General features: G+C 42.2%; 1 protein-coding gene across 1 annotated transcript in view; it reads left to right on the top strand.

Moving 5' to 3' along the window:
* EIF2B3 (eukaryotic translation initiation factor 2B subunit gamma) overlaps positions 1–22,145 on the top strand; it is a 92,465-nt gene that overhangs the window by 3,700 nt on the left and 66,620 nt on the right. The window contains exons 4-5 of the mRNA XM_042873322.1: positions 14,532–14,691; positions 19,600–19,711. Coding sequence (XP_042729256.1) covers positions 14,532–14,691; positions 19,600–19,711 — 272 coding nt within the window. The remainder of the gene's footprint in view (positions 1–14,531; positions 14,692–19,599; positions 19,712–22,145) is intronic.

Here is a 22,145-nt window from a genome sequence, read left to right as displayed (position 1 = left end):
AAGTTCTTGAGCAGATTGCTGCACTGTGTATTTTGGAGTCATTCCTCAAGCAAATACATACGGGCCCTTTACCTCTACAGGATGTGCCCTCTCCTGTGCAGCAGAGGTGAGGGAGCTGCATGGCAGGGGTAGCTGCCATGAAAAGCTGCAGTCTGTGGTGTGGCAGGAGAGGGATCTCGCTGCAGAATTAGTTTTAACCAGGGAAACAACTGCTGCTTGTGGCCATAGTTTGCTGGCAGGCTTTTTGCAGCCCGTGCCAAAAGCCTGATGAGGAGTTTAAACTGGTTGCTGAAACTTTTATTTGTCGCAAATTGAGTTAATTGCCCACAGACAGAAGAGCAAGTATGCTCAATAAAAATGAGGTAACGTGGCACAACACGGACAGCTTGCCTGTGTGCAGTGCGAGTGACGTGCGGTGAAGCCAGAATTATCAGTGCTCTGTGAGAAATATGCCTAAGGCTAGCTGAACAAATCCCGAGCGTGGAAACGTTGGGCCACTCTGAAGCATGAGGTGTCATGATGTGCTGCCTTGTCTGGCCTTGGGCTGAGTTCCACCACGGAGTGTTGCTGCTTGCTGTGCCTGCTGCAGCCGGTCTTTTTGCTGTGCTACACCTTCGCTAAAAAGGTTTGATGCTGTGAAGTTTAGTTGTCAAAATTAGATTGATAGAATTGCATTCAGATGTAACGTAAGAATGCATGTGTGCAAAACGTGTAACGGCTCAGAGGAGGTGGTTTTCGTTGTTCTGTTGCTTTCTCAGTGCTGGCATTCTGGGAGGTGGGTCTGTCTGTCTGAAGACTGTCCTGTGCATGGAAGCAAGCAACTGACTGCACCAGTCTTACTCTTTCCTGTTGTTCAGTGGTTGCATTAAATTGCAAGGGAACCAATCAAGCTTCTTTTGCTGTTCACCTACTCTGTGCAGATCTTAACTTCAGGAGCTGATACAGTAGATCCTTTGCTGTTCTGGAACTCCTCCTGTTATTTTTGATTGTCTCAGCCAGTATCAGATGGGTGAGGTACCAGCTTTATTAGGCATTTGATATTATCGGTCTGAACGTATCTTTTTCTTGCGTCCTTCCCAAAACAAAGACAACATGCTGAAATTGATCCCTTCAGTGGCTTCTTTGAGAATTAACGCACAGCACTGTCCTGTTGTGTAAGGGTATGGAGCAGTTTGTGTGAGGTCTTTGTGATAACAATCCATCTGTTCCTTCCCTTGCTTCCCTGTAGACAATCTCAGCCTTTCCTTAGGATGTCCTTGGCTTCAGGATCCTCCTACAATAGTTGTACATTGTGACAGTTTCCATGGCTGCCGTTTTAATGTCCACACTTTTGTGGCTTTTTTTTTTTTAACGTTTCATATTATTGTTACTTTTATTCATTTGCACCCTTTAAATCCCTAGTTTTCTACTAATCTTTTGCCAGAATGCTAACGGGTACCTGTTCAAAATATGGAGATGATGGTGAAACTGTAAAGGCTTAATTATTTTCTTGTTTATATAGAGAGTTGGGAAGGGTAGAACACAGACTGTGTAGACTTGCTTGGTGGTATTATAATAATGCTTGTGTTGAAACTGCAGTTTTACTACCATGGGGGTGTTTACAGGTCTCTGTCAGCTCACAATCTGTGCTGGTGGGAGAGCCTGAACAAGTTAAACAAAGAAACAAACTACCTTTCCACGCTTCTGGTTTGGGTGACAGATTGATGACCTTGTTTGATCACAAAGAGTGAAGGGAGCTTTGCTGCCTTGGCAAAAGAATGGTGTATAGAATAATTGTAAGTAAGATTTGGGTTTGCCTGTACCACTGAGTAAATTAGTGACAGGAACATTGATTTCTATGCCTTCTGACTTCCATTTTTCTTGCAAATGTTTACACATGCAAGTGTGCCAGAGTAATTCTGAAGTAATTTATTTAGTGGAAACTTCAGTACTTTGGGAGCTATTGCCTAACCCACAGCATGGAAGTATAAGTCCAGCAAGGCTTGTAGGGTGCAGAAGGTGGCATTACAATAGATGCCTGCTGTCTGGCTTTGAAAAGCTGTGTGAAGGAAATGTTGCTGTATGTTCATGCCTTTTTCTGACAATCAGCATCAGCAATGACTTTGAAGTTTCAGAACATGATTTTTGTGGGTACGCTAACAAAGTCAAATCACTGAATTCTGTATTGAGTAAATACCACCTTATGCAGTGTTTGTTAGTAGAAGTAGACTCTGAAGTCTTTAGGCAGTATCTGCGCTTTCCTCTGCCTCTGGAAGGCGTGTGTTGTCTGTGCTTCTGTTGGAAGCTTGTCTTCGTGGATTATTTGCATTAAAAAATATCCTTTGTGACAAGTTATTTTCACCTGAAATGTAAAGCAAACTCCCTCCTTCAGGAGATCAGCTTTTCCACATCCTTTACTCTTGTCACTTCCTGGCTCTGCTCTCCTGGTTACCTTTCTTGCTTCCATCACTCACACAGGCTGTTAATTGCTGTTTCATCCATCACTGCATGGGAAGCACGTCGCCTTGACAGTCTTTGCTAGGGAATAACAGAATGCCTCTTCTACAGGTGGTGAGAAAACACCAAACTGACTATGGCTTTCAATTTAACTTTCCTCACTCACGATGTTTCATGTTTTTAAATGAGATCCATGTTAATGAAGTTTAGTAAATCAGTATAACTTTTCAGCACGCTGCTGCAAACTGGGAATGGCGCTGCAGATGTGACAGCAGTAGTAAAGGTGTGACGTGATAGCTTCCATGTTCCTGTTTGTTTTTACTGAGCATCCAAAGCTTGGCGACTGCCAGGGACAGAGTGGAAGGTGGGGAGAGTCTGTAAGAAATGAAGAAATGTGGGTTTTGTTTTGTTTCTTTTTTTTCAGTCATGCATAATTGCTTTCCCCTCGGTAACTGTCTCCAGTCCTTGGTTCTGGTTTTCATTGGCAAGCAGCACTGCCTGAGACGTTCAGATGAGTTGTTCAATCTGAACAGTAGGGAAATTAGTAAGAAATCCTGTTTCAGTGACATTCTGATACGCTGCCTAGCTGGAAGAGGTGTCTTTGTGCTGTCTGCTGCATGCAGTGGATAACGATGCTGTTTTGTATAGGCAGCTTATCTCTCAGTGATGATTTTTATTTTTGAAATATTTTGAGAATAGTCTGCCCGTTACAAAGGCTAACTGCTTTTGGTGTCTCACTACATCGCACGTAATGTAATCCCCTCGCTCACTTAGGAGGGCTTTTCCTCTGTACCTGGTGTCAGTAAACACGCTTTTTTCCAAGTTGTAATGTGAAGTCTTCTGTTGTGTCTGTCAAGGCCTCCCTTGGGATTATTCTCCCCAGAACGTTGCTCTGTGACTTCTTCACTCCAATTTTATGTCTCTGTTTATTTGGCTTCGACTGCACTTCTTGAAGGGCTTCTCTCACAGTTTAGTAGCCCTCCTTTGGGTGATTCACAGGATCGCTATGCGAAGCACAATGCCATGGCCTGCCATGTTACAGCACAGCAACAGTGTCAAGAACTCGGTAGCACAGAACTCAGGATTTGGGGGATTGGTAACAAGAAATTTGACTGGAAGCAGATTTATGATGTCTCAGAATGTACTAGTTGAGTTAAGATGACAGTGAGCAGCTACAGTGTTAGAGGAGGTAAGTGCAAGAGCAGAATGTATCAGGTATTTTTCAGTTGCAATGAGAAATTAATTGCTGAAGGCAGTGGGAAGATTTTTGACTGGAATACTGCACAGGTGTGGAACTTCTGTGTCAAATGTAGAGCAGACACTAGAAAGGGAGATAGAACATTCATACTGAAATGTGACTGTGTTTAAATGTGCCACAAGAGAAGGCTGAGGGGCTGAAGGGGTAATCAAGACAACCCCCCTGGTTTTATACTGGAATGAGAAGTCTTAGTTTAGTTAAGAACAAAGAAAGTAATGTGACACCTGGGATGGCAGGAGGCGATTCTCTGACTCAGGAAACCTCTTTGAGAACTCTATTTCTGTGACCTTCTCTTTGTGCTATTCATCAAACTACTGGGGCCCTTTTGCGACTTGCAGGTTATTGGTGACAAAAAAGTAATAATATGACAAAGGGGGTGTCAGTGCAGTTTAAAAATGCGTTCTTTAGGCATCTTTAATATTTAGCCTTTTTATTTCTGTGCCAAATTTTCCAGACCCTCACAGCTGCTGTCTGGCACCACCTCTTGGGCGGGGGCCTCTCCAGGCAGCAGGTTGGGAAACCTGGTTAAATCATGGAGCTGCACTTCCAGCTGAGGCGGGAGGTGTGCCTGGATCAAGCATTTGTCTTCTCTGAATCTGTATTATTTTCATCCTCTGTTAAGCATTTCTCTTCCTCGTGTCACTCAGCTGGACTCCAGCCAGTGATTAAACTGTGGCATTCCAGCAGGGCGACAGCAATGGAACAATTTCACATTTTCCTTCCTTGATGAGCCCTCGGTTGTGTTAATGGAAGCCCTGACTAATACGCTGTGAGCTAATCAGCATGCCTTCTACTGCTATCGCTGGTGAGTGCTTGCATGTGAAATGTTTCATCTCAGGTGGTCCACCTGGTTTTCCTAGTTTCAAAAAGTAAGATTTGAAAGTAGCGCAGCTCTTAAAACAAAGCAAATTCTATAAAGCTACCAAGGTGAAGAAGGTAAAAACCAACTTTGTTTGAACAAATAAAGATCGAAACTCCAGATTCTCTCGGTATGTGCATCTTTGGGAGCCATGTTGTGGAAAGTGTGATGTCACGGTGGTGGTCTGTCTGCTGTTGAGGGTCACTGATCCGTGTAGTCTTGGACGGCATGGCTCAGCGCTTCACTTCCTCTGTTGAAAAATCTCCTTTCCAAACACATGATGTAAGTAAGCTTGCTGTAACGGCTGGAAGGTGGAATCTGAATCCTTTTGGTACAGCTGAGCAGAGTGTTTGAGCACGGAAAGAAAGACCTCAGTGCCCATAATACATAGCTATGTACTTTTTGTACTGCGAGTGGAAATAAAATAATAATCTCTCTCTCCCCAAGACTCAGTTGAATGTTCTGTTTATCTATTTGGAAGTAGTAAAAAGAATTGCATCTTTTTTTTTTGGCAGACCTGACAGAGAATACTGTTCACTGTTCAGAATACTGTCTGAAATGCAAATAAAAGCCGCCCTCTTGATGCTTTTCTGATTCTGCCTTTTACAATGGTGTCAGTGCTGCGTGAGAAAAGCAGCTGAATCGGATGGCAGCTCGCAGAGTGTGCAGCATCTTGTTTCCATCCCTACCTCCGACGCAGGCAAGGAGTGTGATTGAAAGCTACCAGCGTTGCAGTGCTGGGCAAAATTAATTATGGATTGCACGCCCGAGTCCCATTCCCAAAGCACAGCTGATTGTCTTAGTAAAAACAAAATCAAACAGCTGTACTGGCAGGTGCTCAGGCTGGCGCTGGTGCTGGAGGGGTGATACAGTGCTGCCTGACTGTGTGCTTGATGGATGTGCTCGGGACTTTGTTCTGATCTTTATTTTTCCTGGCAGGATGAGAGGCAGAGGATTCAACAGTTGTCGGGATTTTTTTGGCTTTTTCTTTTCTTTTTAAGTTACTCAGGTTGAGAAGTATGTAGCTAATTAAATTAATTATTTTGCTGCCAGGGTTTACTGGAACAGGGTTTAAACACCAAAAGTCTGAATGAGGCAATTAGCTCTGAAGGTTAGGCTCAGCAGTGGTCATTGGGCTGTTTGCTCTCTTGTACACCGTCAGCCCATGAGGATGCCTTCTGTTATATGCAGAGGCAGACAAAAATACATGAAGACCTTACGTGTTTTGCAGCAGGAGTCGCTGACCGGCCTGAGATACCTGTCAGTTTCCATTGTTGTATCTCTCTCTGTTCCTCCTGTCTTCTAGGCCCATGCTCATCACATTGACCAGTATTTCTTATTTCCCAGTGGAGATCCATTGTCAGCATTTTTCCTGTGTTACAGAATATGTTTTCATTCAGACCCTCTGTGGTTTCTGATGAATTACGCGTGGTGAACGTATTTTAGTTGTAGACATGGGAACCTTTTTGCACGTGTGTACAACTGAAATAATTTAAAAGCATTCTGGTAAAACACTGTTTTGCACTTTTTATACTTGACACTTTTCATATGCATTGATGTGCCTATTAAAGTCCTTTATTATCAGCTTGCTTTATCAGGCATAGGAAGCCTTCTACATTGATAAACTCAAGTTTATAGTTTTCACAAGTTGTTCTGTGATGAATACTCAAAGAAGCGATGAGTCCATGAGAAGTGAACTTGTGCACCTTGTGTTTGATTTCCAAAGAGAGAATGAGGTATTGCAAGTGGGAAGTCTGCAGGTTTCCTTCAGCTGCTGCCTGTCCTTGGCGCTGTCGGTGGAGAAGCCAGCACCTCTCCACGTCTGAGCCTCGAAGGTGAGATGTCCCCTGTGCTTGGCTGGAGGCACGACGGCTTTGGTGCTGTCAGTGTCACCCTGGAGCAGAGCAAGGAGGAGTCGCATAGAGCTTTGTCTGGTGACAGCCCTGTGCTGTCTGTGTGTTAAGTTGCCATCTGATTGATGTTTTAGTCATTTTTGATGTTGTTTCCACTCTCCTCAGCCCTTCCTCATGAGAGAGGCTGCTCCGGTTTCGTACTTCCAAGGATACGTTCTCTTACCATTCTGGAATAACATTCACTCCTTGTTTTCTGCAACCTTTCCCCTTTGTTTCAAGCCTTGAAGGTTTCAGTGGCGTGGAGTCTTCTTGGTTAGGATCTTAACAGCCCTTCCTTCGTGAGTGCTTGGGTCTATTCATGGCAAGGGTGGACTGTACAGCGGTCACAGTTTCTCTACTGAAGGTGATGTTCATTAGTGAACATTCATCCTCCAGAACAGGGTATAGAATTGCTTAGATAAAACACAGATTCATGTGTTCACCTGGGTGCATGTTCTACTTATTGGCAAGCGTGGGAGGAAACAGATGCTACATGTCAACCCATGGAGTTACTTTTGAAGGGTTTTTCCCTGTCTGTTTTCGCAGCCTGGTGCAGAACCGTAATCTTGGTAACAGGAACAGCACCTCCACCTCCTTTCCCAGAGACAGGCACTCTTGCTATGCTAAGCATTCTTTTTTTTTTTTTTTTTTTGCTACAGTTTGTTGAAAGCCATGGTGAGGATTGGTGGACTTGTAGGATGTCTGAAGCTTCGTTTTGCATTTTTGTCTTACCATGTTAACTGGGAAACCCGCTTAGGTTATGTAGTTTTTCTTTGGTTCTGTGCTGAAAAAGGAAAAATAATGGTGTTCAAATTTTCTTGAAGCAAATTTGGAAATTCTTCTGTAATGTAACTTCTGTCATCTCCTTTGGGAAGGTGGTTAATGTTCTGGATGGAGATTGGTAGTGGGAAAAGCAGAGATCTCAGAGTTTTCACTGTATGTTTTTTATGCCACTTGCTGCACAAGTATCAGTGGAAAAATTGCATAGCTGCTAGTGGAGAAAATAGTATTGAAGAGGGTATCCTATAGAAATATAGGATTCAGAACAGCATTTTTAGGTACCATAGTATACCTTGTTTTTACAGAGGAAAAAAACGCATTTGAACGAAGCAAGTAAGATTTGAACTGCATGTGGATATTTGTTCAGTGCAGGCTACAAGGAAGCGGCAGTGCCACTGAATTGTGTTTCAAAAGGGCTGGTTGTGCTGAGCCTGTGTTTTATAAAGTCGAGTGATGTTCGGGTGTTCTATTAGAACAGAACTGGAACTAAGCGTTGCGTACTGTCTTGGTTTTACCCTGGAAATCTTGTTTCATGCTGTTTGTTTATTTAAGGACACACTGCTGTTAGTTACAGGATGGCCAGGCGATTCCTGAGGACATGTGCTGTGTATGCTTGGTGTTCTTGTGTTACTTTGTTGCAGACTGCTACAAATTGTGATCCCATAGTCTGTAAGGAGCTCTGCACTAAGTAGTTTCGGCTGTTACCCAAAGCTTTTGGATGACTTGCTGTGTTTCTGAAAGAAGGCAAGTCTTCATTCATGTGTTCTCACTGATGATGAGTCTGTTGTACCAGCTGGTCACTTATTCCAGGTGATACTTAAAATACCTTTCTTTTTATTCCTGCATTTGAGCCACTGATGCCTGCCATTTCTGCCTTTTGTTGTGCTGAGCGATCTTCTGCTGTTTGGGTAATTGCGGGCTGTGGGCAAAGGCCATCTTTCTCTTCAATAACTTGAGCCAGTTGAGCTCCATTAGGACTACTTTTTATTATTGTTGTTTGTGTGACTACAGCACCTGACTGCCTAAGGCTCTGCTTGCATTAAGCGTTAAGCCCGGGCTTGAGCACTGGGCTTTGGCAGCAAGCCTGCTGCGCCGCTGAGATGGGAGCCCGGCTGCGGCGTTCTCCTTTCTGTCTGTGGGAGGCAGAGTCCAAGAGCAGCCGCACAGCAGGTCTGGTCGTGCTGCCGGCCAGGTAGTCCTGGAAACCTTCCTTCCAGGAACGCGAGCGATGAGGAGAGTGCCATTTCTTTCTGGAGTGCTCCTGCCTGGGAAGAAGGGATCTGTTAGTGCAATACGTTGAGCCAGGGGAGAAGTCGGCTTGCCAGGCTCACCCTCTGTGAACTGGTGAATTTGGGGCCTGGCTTTTGGGATGTTTCCCTGAGCTTCAGCACGTGGTTCTCGTGAGTTACGGTGCACACGTTCTGGATGCGTTGTTTTAGATGGGGAAAACCAATCTTTTCTGTGCACACTTGGATTTTGGACACAGACACAGGAGAGGATACCTGCCCTCCAGCAAATGAGCTCAAATTTTGTCTCAGTCATGCACACTGATCTGATGATGGCCAGATCTCTGCAGGTACAATGATAGCAGACTTCTAACAAAAGATTTCCATGACAAATGCTGTGATAGCCTGCAGATGAATATGGCATGTGTCTGAGGTGTAATGGACAGCTTTGCTGAGCATAAAATCTTCTCCTTTAGAGAATGCAGGTAGTAGAGCTGGCATCCTCTGTTGATCTAAGGCAGAAGTATGCTTGGTAAATGACTGGTGATGGAAGGAATAAGTTATTAAAAAAAAAAAAAAGGCAAACAATTTTTGCTTGGTGTGACAGAAAAGGGGAACCAGTGAAGAAAGGTAACATGGTTGGAGGAGGAAGTGGGGAAAATGATTTTTTGACTACTCAAAACTGCAATGCATGGAACCAAAGGAAAGACAGATTGCAAAGCTTGCACCTAGACCAGAAGGTGTGCTGTTCAGTAAGCATCACAGTATCAAAGTCCTGCTTTGAAAACATTCTTAATAAGCTCATGAACTTGCGTTCATCTCTAAACTTCTGCTTTTGGTTCCTGATAACTGTAAATTACCCTTTTCCACCCCACGTGTCAGTTTCAGCAACAGGGAAGGAGACTTCCTCCTGGGAGGAGACAGGATGCCTCGAGGGCTTGAATATCTTTCCTGTTCCTACCTTATATATATGTAAATTAAAAAATATTGATTTTGGATGGTAGCTCTTGAGATGCAAAGATAACGTAAAATGGGTGTTTTTGTTGTAAGATCCCATCTGATATAATGCATACGATGAGCCATGTGATAGGACTGGGGTTAAGTCTCCTCCCCAGCTCCTGGCATCTTTCTTCCAGCTTTCTTTGAGAAGATAAACAGTGATGCTGACAGGTTGTGTGTGTGAAGGCATTCGCATTGCCTTAAGATATCCTCACCTGATGAATTCAGGGCCATCCAAGAAACAAGAAGAGACTCCCTTGGCTCCCAAATTGGTTTTTATTTTATGTTTATTTTTGGTTTTGCTGTGGCTTGTTATTGTGTTGGTTGTTTTGGGTTTTTTTTTCCCCTCTTTAAAGCCTCTTCCACCTTACCACCATCTTTCAAAGAAAAAAAAAAAAAACTTTATTCCTTCTTTTTCTGAGGAGAGATTACTGCTGGATTTCAGGCTGGAGGATGCTGTGCTTCCCCTGCTCCATGTCTTTAGCAGTTAGGAAGGTGCTAGTCTGCAGCAAGCTTGCTGTTGTAGGGTGAGTGTGCTGAAGGGAAACGCTTCATGTCTGTTAAGAAAGCACTAAATCATGCTTTTCTTCTGAATCTTGCTATCAAGGGCATTACAAAAGCAGAGTGGGAATTCCCAGCCAAAGGCGGTCATTTCTGTTGGTGCTTAACAAGATCCTACAGACATCCAAATAAAAAAAAAAAAGAAAAGAGGTTCCCTGCTCCAGTTACAGGAGCAGCCATAGAGCTTCAAAGAGGTCACAGGTGTGGAAATTGGAGGACTCTTAATGGAGGCTGAGATAAAAACGGATTCTCTGAAGCCTTGGATGTGCGTTTTCTGATCTGAAGAGCGGTGAGTAATGCAATTGCTCCGAGGTACCCCTGGCTTTGCCTGGGAGCGTGCTAACAAGCAATCAAAATGTTTGCCCACAGCCAAACTGTTCTTTCCCTTTCCAGTCTTTAGAATAATAAAAGCATTACACACAAACCCCACTGTTACTGCAACATATGGGTGAAGTTCCAGGCTATTGTGTTGAGAATTCTCAGTCTCGATTCCAGCAGTAATTATAACTCGTTCCTCTCCCGCTTGCTGTATGGTGAACACCACAGGAAATGATGCAGAGTTCTCTGTGCGTGTGTTAACTTAGGCTGAGCGCAGGCACAAGTCTATCTAATCTCTTTATTTTCTTCTTCTCCTGTCAAAACTTCGACATTTAACACTGTGCAATTGGAAGCTGCTAGCATTTGACTTCAGTGCTTTGTCCATGTTTGGTTCTGTTAGAATGTGGTTCCACTGCTTTGCAGATACTTTGCTTCTTTTCTGTTTATAATGCAATCTGACATTTGTTTTCCTCTTTTTCTTGAGGCTGATTTTGTTCAAATTAGAGATTTCCTTGCAACACATGTTTCCTCATTTTTCTAGTCTGCAGTTTTTGAGGCCTCAGCAGTTGAGGCTACAAGGTCCTGCCCTTGTCTATACTTGACAGAAAAGGCAGAGTGAATACCATTTAAAAAGTCAGCATTTGCTGCCAGCTAGCTGTGGTAACCCTGATATCTCCTGTTTGAACAGAAGGGGTCCAGCAATCATAACTGAACATAAACGTTTTTCATGCTGCCTTTGTATGCAGGGTGTGAGAAAGTCCAAGGCTTTTTATTTGTGCTGTATATTACAGCATATAATTGCATCCATCTTTTGATCTGTGGTATGAATTAGCTCCATTGAAAGCATGTTTTCTATTTTTAAATCGGTCATCTTGAACTGAGCTCTTGAAACATTCTGCCTTTTGGTTTTGTTTTTGTGTCGATGTTCCATATTGTGCTGGGCTTTGTATAATTGTTGACACGTTGGCTCCGAGTTCTTTCTCTGCACAGCTTTGCTCTGTTTTATGTGACTCTCTTGATGTTTTATGTTAGGCCCAGTCCGTAAGCTATCTCACCTCGCATTCTGGGCACTCCTGATGGTGCTGTGCCATTACCCAGTGTTAAGAAGGCAGAGCTGAGCTCCAGGTTGCTTACTGACTGAGCAGAGTGTGCAGTGTGGGCTGAGCTGGGCCCGGGGCTTCTACCAGGGGCACCAGGGCTGGGTGGTAAAGCACCTCGCAGCTCACGTCGTGGGTGGGATGGAATGACCCCTGCAGGAGCTCGTTCCTCTCTATTGATTGGATGCCGAGTCTGAATTCCGACCTTGAGTGCATGAAGTGCAAACCTGAATGAATCAGTAGTAAACAAGAGGTTACCTATCAACGTTGGCAGATCTGAAAAATGACAGAAATTTCAAGCATTGCTTTCATGCCCCGTCCGTCAGACGGTCCTTCTTGATTTAAGAGCGCTGCTTTGTCCTCCCCCCAGGTTGTAACAAGTGGCAGAGCGCAGTTAGTAAAGATCTGTGTGTGCCTTATTCTTCCTTTGAAGTGGTTCTGCTCGGGGTGTGGACTTGCTGCTTTTTTTAATCAGCTCATGTTGATTCTTATCGTCTGTTTGTATAATAGTTGAGGGTTGATGTAATCATCGTGAGATGTATTTCATTAAGGGATGTGTGTATGTGTGTGTACTGAGGTGTTTGCATAATTCATGAAGTCAAGTATGTTCACATCCCCCTTTGTTAGCACAGGAGAGCAGGCGCTGAGCACATACCTCTTTGTATCAGCAGGGCATTGGGAAGGTGCACCGTACTTATATGGTACGGATAGGAGCTGATACTTAAAAAAAACCACAAGCTCCACCATTTATTTTTTCAGGGTGGGCGTAGAAGAAAGAAAGTAAAGAAAAACACACACTTCTGCTAGGGTTCTAGGATAGTTTATTTTTTCATTCAGCCATTAGTTTATTCGTTCAGGAGTTGTACACTGGAAAAAAGTGCATCCATTAGACAGTGAGGGCTTTATTTATGAGGGTGGTGGTGTTTCAAGGGGGAGGCTGTCAAGTCCCAAAAGAGCCTTTCATGGTGTATTCTCAGCATGCTTCTGAGGCCGCTGCTCTGCTCATCAGGAGGAGAGGCAGAAATGTGGGCTTTACAGAGCAACTGTGTGTTTCACTGGTCCCTGTGCTCACTGACGTTTATTTACATATTGGGAGAGTAAATGGGTAGAACAGATGGCAACCAGACATTTGGTGGTTCTGTTCCCGTATGCTCCTCAGGGGTCTTGCATTCAGTTTTTGCAAAAAGCTTGTCCTATAGTGAGGAGAAAAGAAACAGGAGCCTGTTTGCAGCTATGTAGCGCTTGTTGGGATTTTGCTGCAGTGACAGATTCGAGCATTTGGTAGATTGTGAAACAATTACAAAATTTGCCTTACAAGTCCAGCTCCTTAAAGTACATCCATCGATGTGCCTCTGACCATCTCTTATATTATTATTCCTTTTTTACACCGTTAGAGCGGATGCATTTAGATCTGGAGGCAGAGAGCTATTCCCTCTGCAAACTGAGTTTGAAAAGCGTGGGTCTCTTTCAATGGCTCTCACATACATTTTGACCTCTTCTGAAGGTATTGTAACTCATTCATGCTTGTGTAAAAATGCAATATCTGAACATTTTTGTAGGATTTTTCAGGTTGTTCAGTATATGCTTCTCCACAATGTACAGGTATAAAACGAAAGATATCTTTTTACAGCAAGTCAGATCTATTTTCCTTTCTTTGTACACCCAGGGATGTCAGTGCAGCTCTGTTTCCAGGATGCTAGGCAGCTTGCATTTGTGGTTGGTTGGATTTTGTTCCAATGTGTGTGTGTTGCTTGTTTTAGAGAAGTGATAATTAAAACACTTCTCTTGGGCAAAACCATAATATAGAATACATATTTTGCAAATATATTAAAAGGGGAGATACAAGTTAGGTTTTGAATGTGTGAAGTTTCTTAACCTGAATATTACTGCTTCTTGTAAAGCGTCCAGGTGTTACTCAGTGAGGGAGGGGGAAAGCAAATGAAAACCAAAGAGCTTGACCTTCTGTGCAGCATGCCAAATCAGCAGCTCCCATAGTTTGTGACACAACAAATTCCAGTGACTTATTGGTAAACACGTGAAGCTGCCTAGCATTTGTAGGAGAACCTGTCAAATAATGGAAATACCAGACCTCCTTTATCTTCACCTACTGTGCAGAATCTCCTAATATGAGATAGTTTGTAAGGCAGAACTTGATCCTTTATGAAGAGAGCAACTGTGATTGCAGCAAGTCTTTGCTAATGCCCTTTATAAAAGATGAAAGTCGGGTGCCATGTTCTCCTGTGCAAGGAGGCTTACCATAGTGAATGGTAGCACTCAAAGTGAAAACAGTGATGTCGAGAAAGAAACACTGTCATTAACAAAAAGGGTTATTCATTAACAAAAAATAAAGCAGAGACTTGCTGGTTATTTGTAGGTCGTACTGCTGAGATGCTGTATTAGGATTAATTTAAATGAAGATAATTGCCAAACTAGTAGATTTTTGGCAGCGTGTTCTGCAGCCCATGGGAAATGTAGAAAATGTTTTTGAAGTGAGGGATTTTAGTCAGAGTGCCTCGACAGCCTGCGTGCTTAACGAAGCTGATGTGCCTCACTACTGTGTGACTGCATTTCTGTGATATGTGCAGCACTTCCCTTAATTACTTTGTACGGCGCTTTGGAATCCTTTGAGATCAAAATTAAATACGAGCCTGTTATTAAATAGAACCAAGCTTCCTTGTTGTTTTTTTATATGGGATATTGCTGCTTTTAGGAAGTGTGTTTCTAAACTGAGCCCACCATCACACTGCAATTACCGAGTAAATCACATCCTACGTAGTCTTTGATTTTTTTTCCTGATAAAATAACATAGTTTAAATATCTTTTCCAGTGATTTGTAGCCAGATGCAAAGTCAGCTAAAAAGATTTCTTCAGGAAGCTTTCTTTTCTACATCATTATGCAACTGGAAGTAGTGATCGTAAATGCAGCAGATTTCCATGGCAGTCTTGAAATCCGTGGGTACTGTTTCCCAGTTCCTCCTGCTAGGGGCTGATGATGGCAATTTTCATGCTCACATTCTCTACGACCTGGAGCCAAGTCATCAAATGCTGATCCATATGTGGTCATTTGTATTTCTGAGGGTTTCCTTTTTCTTTCTTCCTTGGCAGACTGACGTTTTGGTATTGAGCTGCGATCTGATCACAGATGTCGATTTATATAAAGTTGTGGATCTGTTTCGGACACACGATGCTACTCTCTCCATGTTGATGAAGAAAGCTCATGAACCCACAGAATTGGCCCCAGGACAGAAAGGGAAAAAAAAACCCGGTATGTAGATAAGAGTATATAGAGTAATAATAGTGAGAGCACTATCTTTTGGTACATATATACATATCATAGATGTATAATTAATCAATCAGAAAGTGAAAGGAATAAAAAGGTAAGATACCTTGTTTTTCCTCAGATTCCCTGGTGGGGGTGTGACTTATTTTTTTTCCAGCTCAGAATTAAGTATTACAGTGGTGTAATCGTGCAGGCCGAGGTCCAAAGCTCACAAGAGCTAAGGGAAAAGCTCCAGGTGACTTCAGTGAGTTTTGGATCAAACCGTAAATTTTTGCTACATATGAGCATTAAAAGCATTTCTTCAAGAGCACTCTACATCAGTCAGATTGTAGCTGGGAATTTTACCATTGACTGCAGGGACCAGTGTTAAATGGACAGCAAATACTTCTAGAAATTCTCCACTCTCGTCGTATGTAGCGAATTATTCTGAGATCACATCCAGGAGCCTTTCACTAGGCAAAACTCCCACTGATTTCAAGGATTTGGTTAGATCATTATCTGGTCCCTCTTACCATAATATCTCATGTAATCTGTAATGTATCTATTCTCACAACAGTGCTGTAAGGCAGGGCAGGGTTATTATCCCTGTTTTACTAAGGTGCTAAAAGTACTAAATACCATATGGTTGTTTCCATACCGTACCTCTCATTTTCTTTTAATGATATCTGCTAAATTGCTGATGCTTGATTACTGCCAGGTTAGTGGGCCCTTGTCCGTGATTAAAGCTCAGAGGCATTACGGTAATACAAATAAGAAAGCACAGATTCAAACTGTTTGAGAGGAGTGAAACGCAAGCCAGCAGTTGGACTACGTGTGTGTCTGAAAGTGGAGGAAATGTGTTTTTGAAAGAAAGCTGCTTGGACAAAGATTTTCTGGAGCAAAATACAAGGATAACAAGGCTGAGAGCATTTTGGACTTGGACTCTTAGGTGGCTCTAAACGCCCTTGTCTTTTAAAGGCAGTCATAGTGAGAATGGCGCATAAAACATTGTCGAGAGAATTACTACAACTGTGAAGCTGAGTGGTCAGAAGATATAAATGTATGGATCTATGGTTAAACATCATTAGCCCAGGAAGCTCAACTGAGCATGCAGGGCAGGGGTGATGAGGTATATGAGGATAAACAAGATCCTCTGAAGACTTAGCAAGTATAAACACACTGAGTCGCACATGCTTTCTTAATTTACTTATTTTTGCATGTCTGTGTGTTTGACTTTGCAGCAGTACTCCTCCTGCATTACTGTTAAATGTTGTGTATGATTTCTCAGGTCTTGTAAAAGGCTGAACTTGAAAACACTGAAATTCCATCATGTGGAAGCATTTTAACACCCACAGTGTTTATCTGTGGGAGCTAGATGTAAAGGTCTCCCACTCACAGCTACTCTACTTGAGCTGTCATGGATAACACTAGTAAGTTGTTTTCTCTGTGTGTGAACTGCCTCAGATGAGACGCAGACCCTACTAGGCCTTTTCCAGTCTTTTTCTAGCAGCAGGGGAGTGGTGAGACTGGAGAATTTTGGTTTCTTCTCTAGTCTCTGGATAGGGATGGTATATTTTAGGGAGTACAGAACCCTCCTGCCTTTCATTCTATTTGATTGAGTGAATCCTATTGCTGTCACTATTGTCCTAACTTATCCCTGTCTTTCCATCCTGGCTTCTTGCCACTGCCTACCTCCCCTGCTTATCCTAGTCAGTCTCTTTGCTTAGTCTTGCCCTTCAGGATCCCTGTCAAGAGTCTGGCTACCCTTTCTCATATCTTACTCTCATGTCCTTTCACCAATAGTCCCATCCCCTTAGTTCTGTTCTGACTTCTCCCATCAGCATCCTTCATTTATCTGTGGTCCGTTGTTCCTTCCCAGTTCCTGTCTCCACTAGTGCTCAGGAACTGCTTTCTCCTCCTTCCAGCCTAACTTGTAGAATCCCTTTTTCTATGCTTTTCTTTCCCCTCCCCCTTGTGAGCTTTTTACATTATTATTATTTTTTTTATATAAAAAAAAATAGGTTGCAAAACCACAGCAGATCAAGCATGGCTGTGAAGCCTCCTGTGGCTTGCATGCCCTGTTTGTGCAGCTCTTGGTGGTACAGAAGACTTCAGGTGGCACCTGATATTTGATCAGGTCTAGGAACTGAGCCTTCAAAACAGCTTTTCCTTAAGAATAAAGTATATGGAATTTTTTTGCAAAAAAAAATAGAGGACTTGAAAATGTGTGAAAGTGCATGTTTTTCAAAGATTTACTGTGGAGTGAGATGGTAGAAGGTACGCTCCTGAGACACAAATCAGCAGCACTTAGGAATGTCGTATTTCCTCCTGAGGAGCTGGAATACCAGAGCTTCTCAAGACAATTGCCACCCAACTGTTTAAGCTTAGGTTAACCACTTTTTATTTATTTATTTTTAATTTAACATTAGAAGCAGTTTTCACTGAAGCTGTTTTCACTGAAGCTTTCCTGCTCTGCAGGCAGGCACCTGATGTTAGAAGTTTCATTCCAAACAATGAACATTTAAGAAAGCTCATCGGCAGCTGAAGGCTGGATATTTGTGTGGAAGTGGAAGGCAGTCTTTCATAGGATGTGGCACTATTAGCTTCTTCTCTGATTCATGGCACATACACAGTTCTGTGTACCTGTACTGTACTGTGAAGTGTTATTATTGGGAAATAAGCCACTAAATATATTTCTGACTTTATTTATTGTTTCTTTTCCTACAAATTCATTAAACTTTTGAGAAGGAACCATGTCTCATAGAACCTGATGCGGAGTCCTTACTTGTAGGATATTATTAAACGTGGAAGATGTGTGATAAAGGAACAGTTTTCAAAGTATCAGGAATCACAGTATTAATCAGTCATAAATTGATACTGATAGTTCTCTGCAGCGCTTGATGTAATTCAGGTGCACGTTACAGGAAGAAGTTTGTTGGCTTCTGCACACTAAGAGGATCATCTGTTGATTATAATTGTCTCATTGGCTTTTAGAATTGATTAATAAGAGGCATAGGAAAAAAAAAAAGTAGAATGTTAGGGAAGGGTGCTAACCCAAATAAACAAAATGTGTCAGGAGCTCTTGCACCTGGAACGGAGCCATGTGCTTAAAGGTGATGTGCAAGGGTTTGTGGGGTGGGGGAAAAAGAGAGTGAACTTTCCTGTGTATCAAGGAAGGCAGAAGAGATGGGGTTGGTGACTGTCCTGCTTGTTTTTCTTGTCTTGAAAGCAGCAGGCATGTCGTCACTGGTATTCTCTGTGTTTGCCAGAAGACCTCTTGGTGGTCTTGCAGGCTGCGTCGTGTGAATCCTCTTCCTTTAATTGAAAGGGTGGAGATTCTGAATCTTTAACAAAGGTGTATTTTTCCCAAATCTCAATTAATTATGTGATTAAAAAGCGCTTTAGAAAACCAGACTGAAAACTTTCTGCTCTTTACTGAATTACTTCATTTCTATTCTCTTGTGATATTGTGATTTCATTAGGTCATTAAAACCCTCAAAATTGATGGGATCTAATTTTTAGTGTAATTAACAAATTGCAATACTGTGTCAAATCCTTATTTAACTACCAGGAAGAGGCAAAATACATCCTGTGTTCTTTTTTTTTTTAATACTTTAAACCATGTTTTTAGTTAACGTCAGTGCAGGTTTAACATTTTTCTCATTCTTCCCTCCCAGGGATTCAGTAAGCTAGTTATGTATTCATTCTTCCCTTTGTCTTTCCTTACTGAGCACTGCCAGTGTGAAGGGCTCTTCTATCTCTAGCTAATAGATCTTAGCAATAAACGTTGTCTTTTCTAAATTACAAGTGTTGCTAAACACTTGTTGTAGCAGTGCTACCCTTGCTCTCTAACTTCGTTGCTCTCCTTAAAATGAGGACTGCTTTGAAGGCTTATTTCTGATGTTCTGCATCAAATGAGTTTTATCCTTGATGGCACTTGATTTGCCAGTGTTGCGTGTTCAGGCCTACTTTTGAACCTCTTTGCTGTGTGATTGAGTTCTGAGAAGAGGGCTTGCTTGATCACTTGGATCAAAGGCTGCCCGTAGGACAGCTTCCAACATCTGTGTTGATTTGACTTCATTTTGATAGTGGTTATTACTATGGTAACTCTGAAGGAGTAAATAAGAAAACAAGGGACGGGATTGAACTGGGGAAAGTGGAGTTAAAAATGCAGTTTGGGCCAGGTGGGGATAAGCTCCACCACTGTTATTCAGAAGCTGTAGAAAACCATTCGAAAATAAGTCACAGTTGATGTGCTGTCAGTGGTTGCAGCTGACGGGAATTGCCCTGGCAGTGCAGGTAACAATTCAGTAGTCTCTTGCGTGGCCGTTTTATAAACAGAAGACCTTCTTGGAAACACAAGTTTCACAACCTACCTTTATATCTGTGTCTGTGGTTTCAGATAAATACAGACAGAAATAGAAATCTTAAGTTGCGGATCAGTTGCAAACATCTTACCTGAAATCATAATCCTCTCCAGACTACTTAATTCTAATGTGGTTTGATTTAAGATGAGGAGGAAGAAGTTGGATTTTGAAGAGCTCTCTGATTCCTGTGGGCTTGTGTAAATTCAGGTAGAATTTTAAAGACAGAAAGAGAAGGAAAGCACAGTTTCTTCATAGCTCAATACAGAGTGTTGCATGTCATGACCTGTATTTGGCATCTCCATAAGAAAGATGCAGAAAGGAAAGTGTTTCCAGTGTCAGAATAGATGTATATCAGCTACTCTGTCTGAAGAGAAGTAAAAAAATTAATAATAATTTTTTAACATTTATTGTGCATTCACTGATTTACTGGGTGAGTCTGAAACCTAGTGTTTTATATTTCAAGGGTGGTTGGTGATCCGTTTGTCTTTCCAGCCTACATTAAGACAGGGTTCAATAATGATTGTTTGTTTGTTTATTTTAACTTCAGTGGAGCAGCGGGACTTCATTGGAGTGGATGACACGGGAAAAAGATTGCTCTTCATGGCTAATGAAGCTGACCTAGATGAAGAACTTGTCATTAAAAGATCCATCCTGCAGAAGTAAGCTGTAATAGAAACAGAACTGGGAACGTTCCTACTTCACTCTTAAGGAAAGGTTCAGATGGGAGGAGGAAGACGACCTTTTGGAATAGGGAGTGAACAATACCTTATTACTTGTTACAACACTACAACCAGTTAATAAGCTTGTCCAGTACCTTTGTTGTGAAAAATTCCAGGGTAAGCATATGGATGAAAAAGAAACTTTCTATGAAATGAATCCAGTGCTGTGATAGAGCTCAGGTGGGATTTAGATTCTTCTATTCAGAAGTGATAGACCAAAATTCAGAGAATCTGAGAAGAGCTCTCAGGATTTCATGAAACTCTGCATATAAGGCACAAAACTTCAGCTGCATTTCCAGCCCTAAAAAGATTCATTAGAAAATCTGTGTTATGTCCAGCATTAAATTGCACTGAGGATTGGGATAAATTTATTAAATATGTCAGATTTAGCTGAGGTTCCTGTGCAGTATAATTCATATCCATTATTAGAGAAATGAGGGATGGTTTGTTGCTCTCTATACTCTTCTATACAGCGACTTTAGCTCTCTAAGATGCGTGGTGTCTGACATCTTCTGTGGAAAGCTCTGCTGGCTCCTTCAGAGGCCAGCCTTTGTAGTCTGTCCCAGGCTGACAGTCAGGCTTTCACCTCTGAGATTAGACACCTGTGGGGCAGCCATCTAAGAGCTGAAAATTCGTCCATGTGGACCTTGTAAGTCAAGGATGCAGACATCTGGGGTCTGCTCCCAGATAATCTCTCCTGTGAAAATGCCTCTGGTGTACGCTGTAGGCCATATGAAATATTTGGGCTTCAACAATTCACTGCTAGGTGTAATCTTTCCTTTAACATCCTGCTACCAGATGCGAGGGGGATGCTATGTGCCCATGGAAAAATGACTCCTCTTCTGCCAAAATTGAAGGATTGCCCTTGATGATGGTGGCCAAGAGAGAGCCACGTTAACTGCTGTGATGGAAAGAGTCTGTCCCAGGATTCCTCAGTGTCTCTCTGCTATTTTTTTTTTTTCTTGGACATGACAGGGATTGAGCTGCAGGTGTGTGTTCTGTTCATACATGGCAATTATCTGCACAGTGCAGGAAATTCAACACTGTTGCATTCTGTAGTTTTGAATAAACAAACACTCATGGGTCTATTCTGAGCGAGGGAGGAATGTTTTATCTACTTAGGCTTTTCTTTATGGCTTTCTAGCAGTAGCAACCCAGAAATTGCTGTAACACATGTGAGCTTAGCTGACCTCTGATTTTACAGGTTCATCTCAGCAGAGGTTTTTCATTCCTGTTGCCCTATAGCTAAATTAATCAGGCTTTATCCTGCAAGCCAAACTTTGCCTTCAGGAACACCTGTTCTCTTACGTTGTCTTCAGCAGACCTTCTTCGGTGTGGCAGTTTGGGATCTGGTAAATGTAATGTTGATGATAAGTGGATGTGATAAAATCTGTATCTCTGTCTTAGTTAGCTTTGATAGCTGTGCATATGTAAATATAATGCAAAGTGTTAACCATCCTCCAGGTGAAACTCACAGATGATAGTCCAGAAGCACAAGGAGAGAAGATGTGGTAAGTTTAGAAAAAAGTTAAATGAAAATAAAATATAGGCACATACTGTGAAAATTCTCAGGCGAAGTATAGAAGTAGCCAAGACCTTGATTTTGTGTTAAGATTCAAAGGATAACATCTCAAACAACCTGGTAGCTTGAAAGCATTGGGCCACGACCTACTTGGCAGAGCCTCTGATGTTGCTGCCCTCTGAAACTGCCTGTTGTGGGTGCTGTGCTGTGGGTGCTAGCATGTGCTCTGTTCTACAGCTGCCATCTTGGAGAAGTTCTGAGGGAAGAAAAATACTATATGGATATCCTCAGATATTTTCTGGTGAGGCAATTCCAGGGTAGCAACAACTGTGGGAGCTCTAGGAAGACAAAGTGTTGGCAGATAATGAAGTTTTAACCACCGTGTTGTCTAGACCTGCTCAAGCTCTGGCTTTCTCATGTGAGAAACAAAGGCAATGCTTAAAACTATCTTTGAAGTCTTTTTTTAAACATCATAGTAAAGCAAGGAGAAAAAAAGAGCAAGCCCGATCTCGTTTGTCTTCATGGATCACTTGATGTGACTGACTTTCAGCTACCATGTTGGCCGTTTCTTGATCTCTGGACTTTGTTTTAATGAAATAACAGACGTTGTGGCAAGATGGGAGAATTTCCAGTGCACTCAATTCATTCCTCTGTAAAATACAATAGACATCTTGAGGGTATTGCTTTTGTTTGTTTTGCTTTTAATGGTCTCTTTGAAGGGTTGTGGTGGTCTTGTTACATGAACTCTAGAACTCCGTCAGTGCTTGGTTTGCTTTTCAGATCCTTTTCATTTTGTTTTTTTTTTTTTACTCTTCCACCCCTCCTTGCTTTTAAGGAGCAGGGAGAGGAGTG

Source organism: Lagopus leucura, unplaced genomic scaffold (genome assembly GCF_019238085.1).
Source record: "Lagopus leucura isolate 7727_CA_CO unplaced genomic scaffold, USGS_WTPT01 Super-Scaffold_100009, whole genome shotgun sequence".
NCBI lineage: Eukaryota > Metazoa > Chordata > Aves > Galliformes > Phasianidae > Lagopus > Lagopus leucura.
Note: the sequence above shows the minus strand (reverse complement) of the source record. Positions and strands in the feature narration are given on the sequence as shown.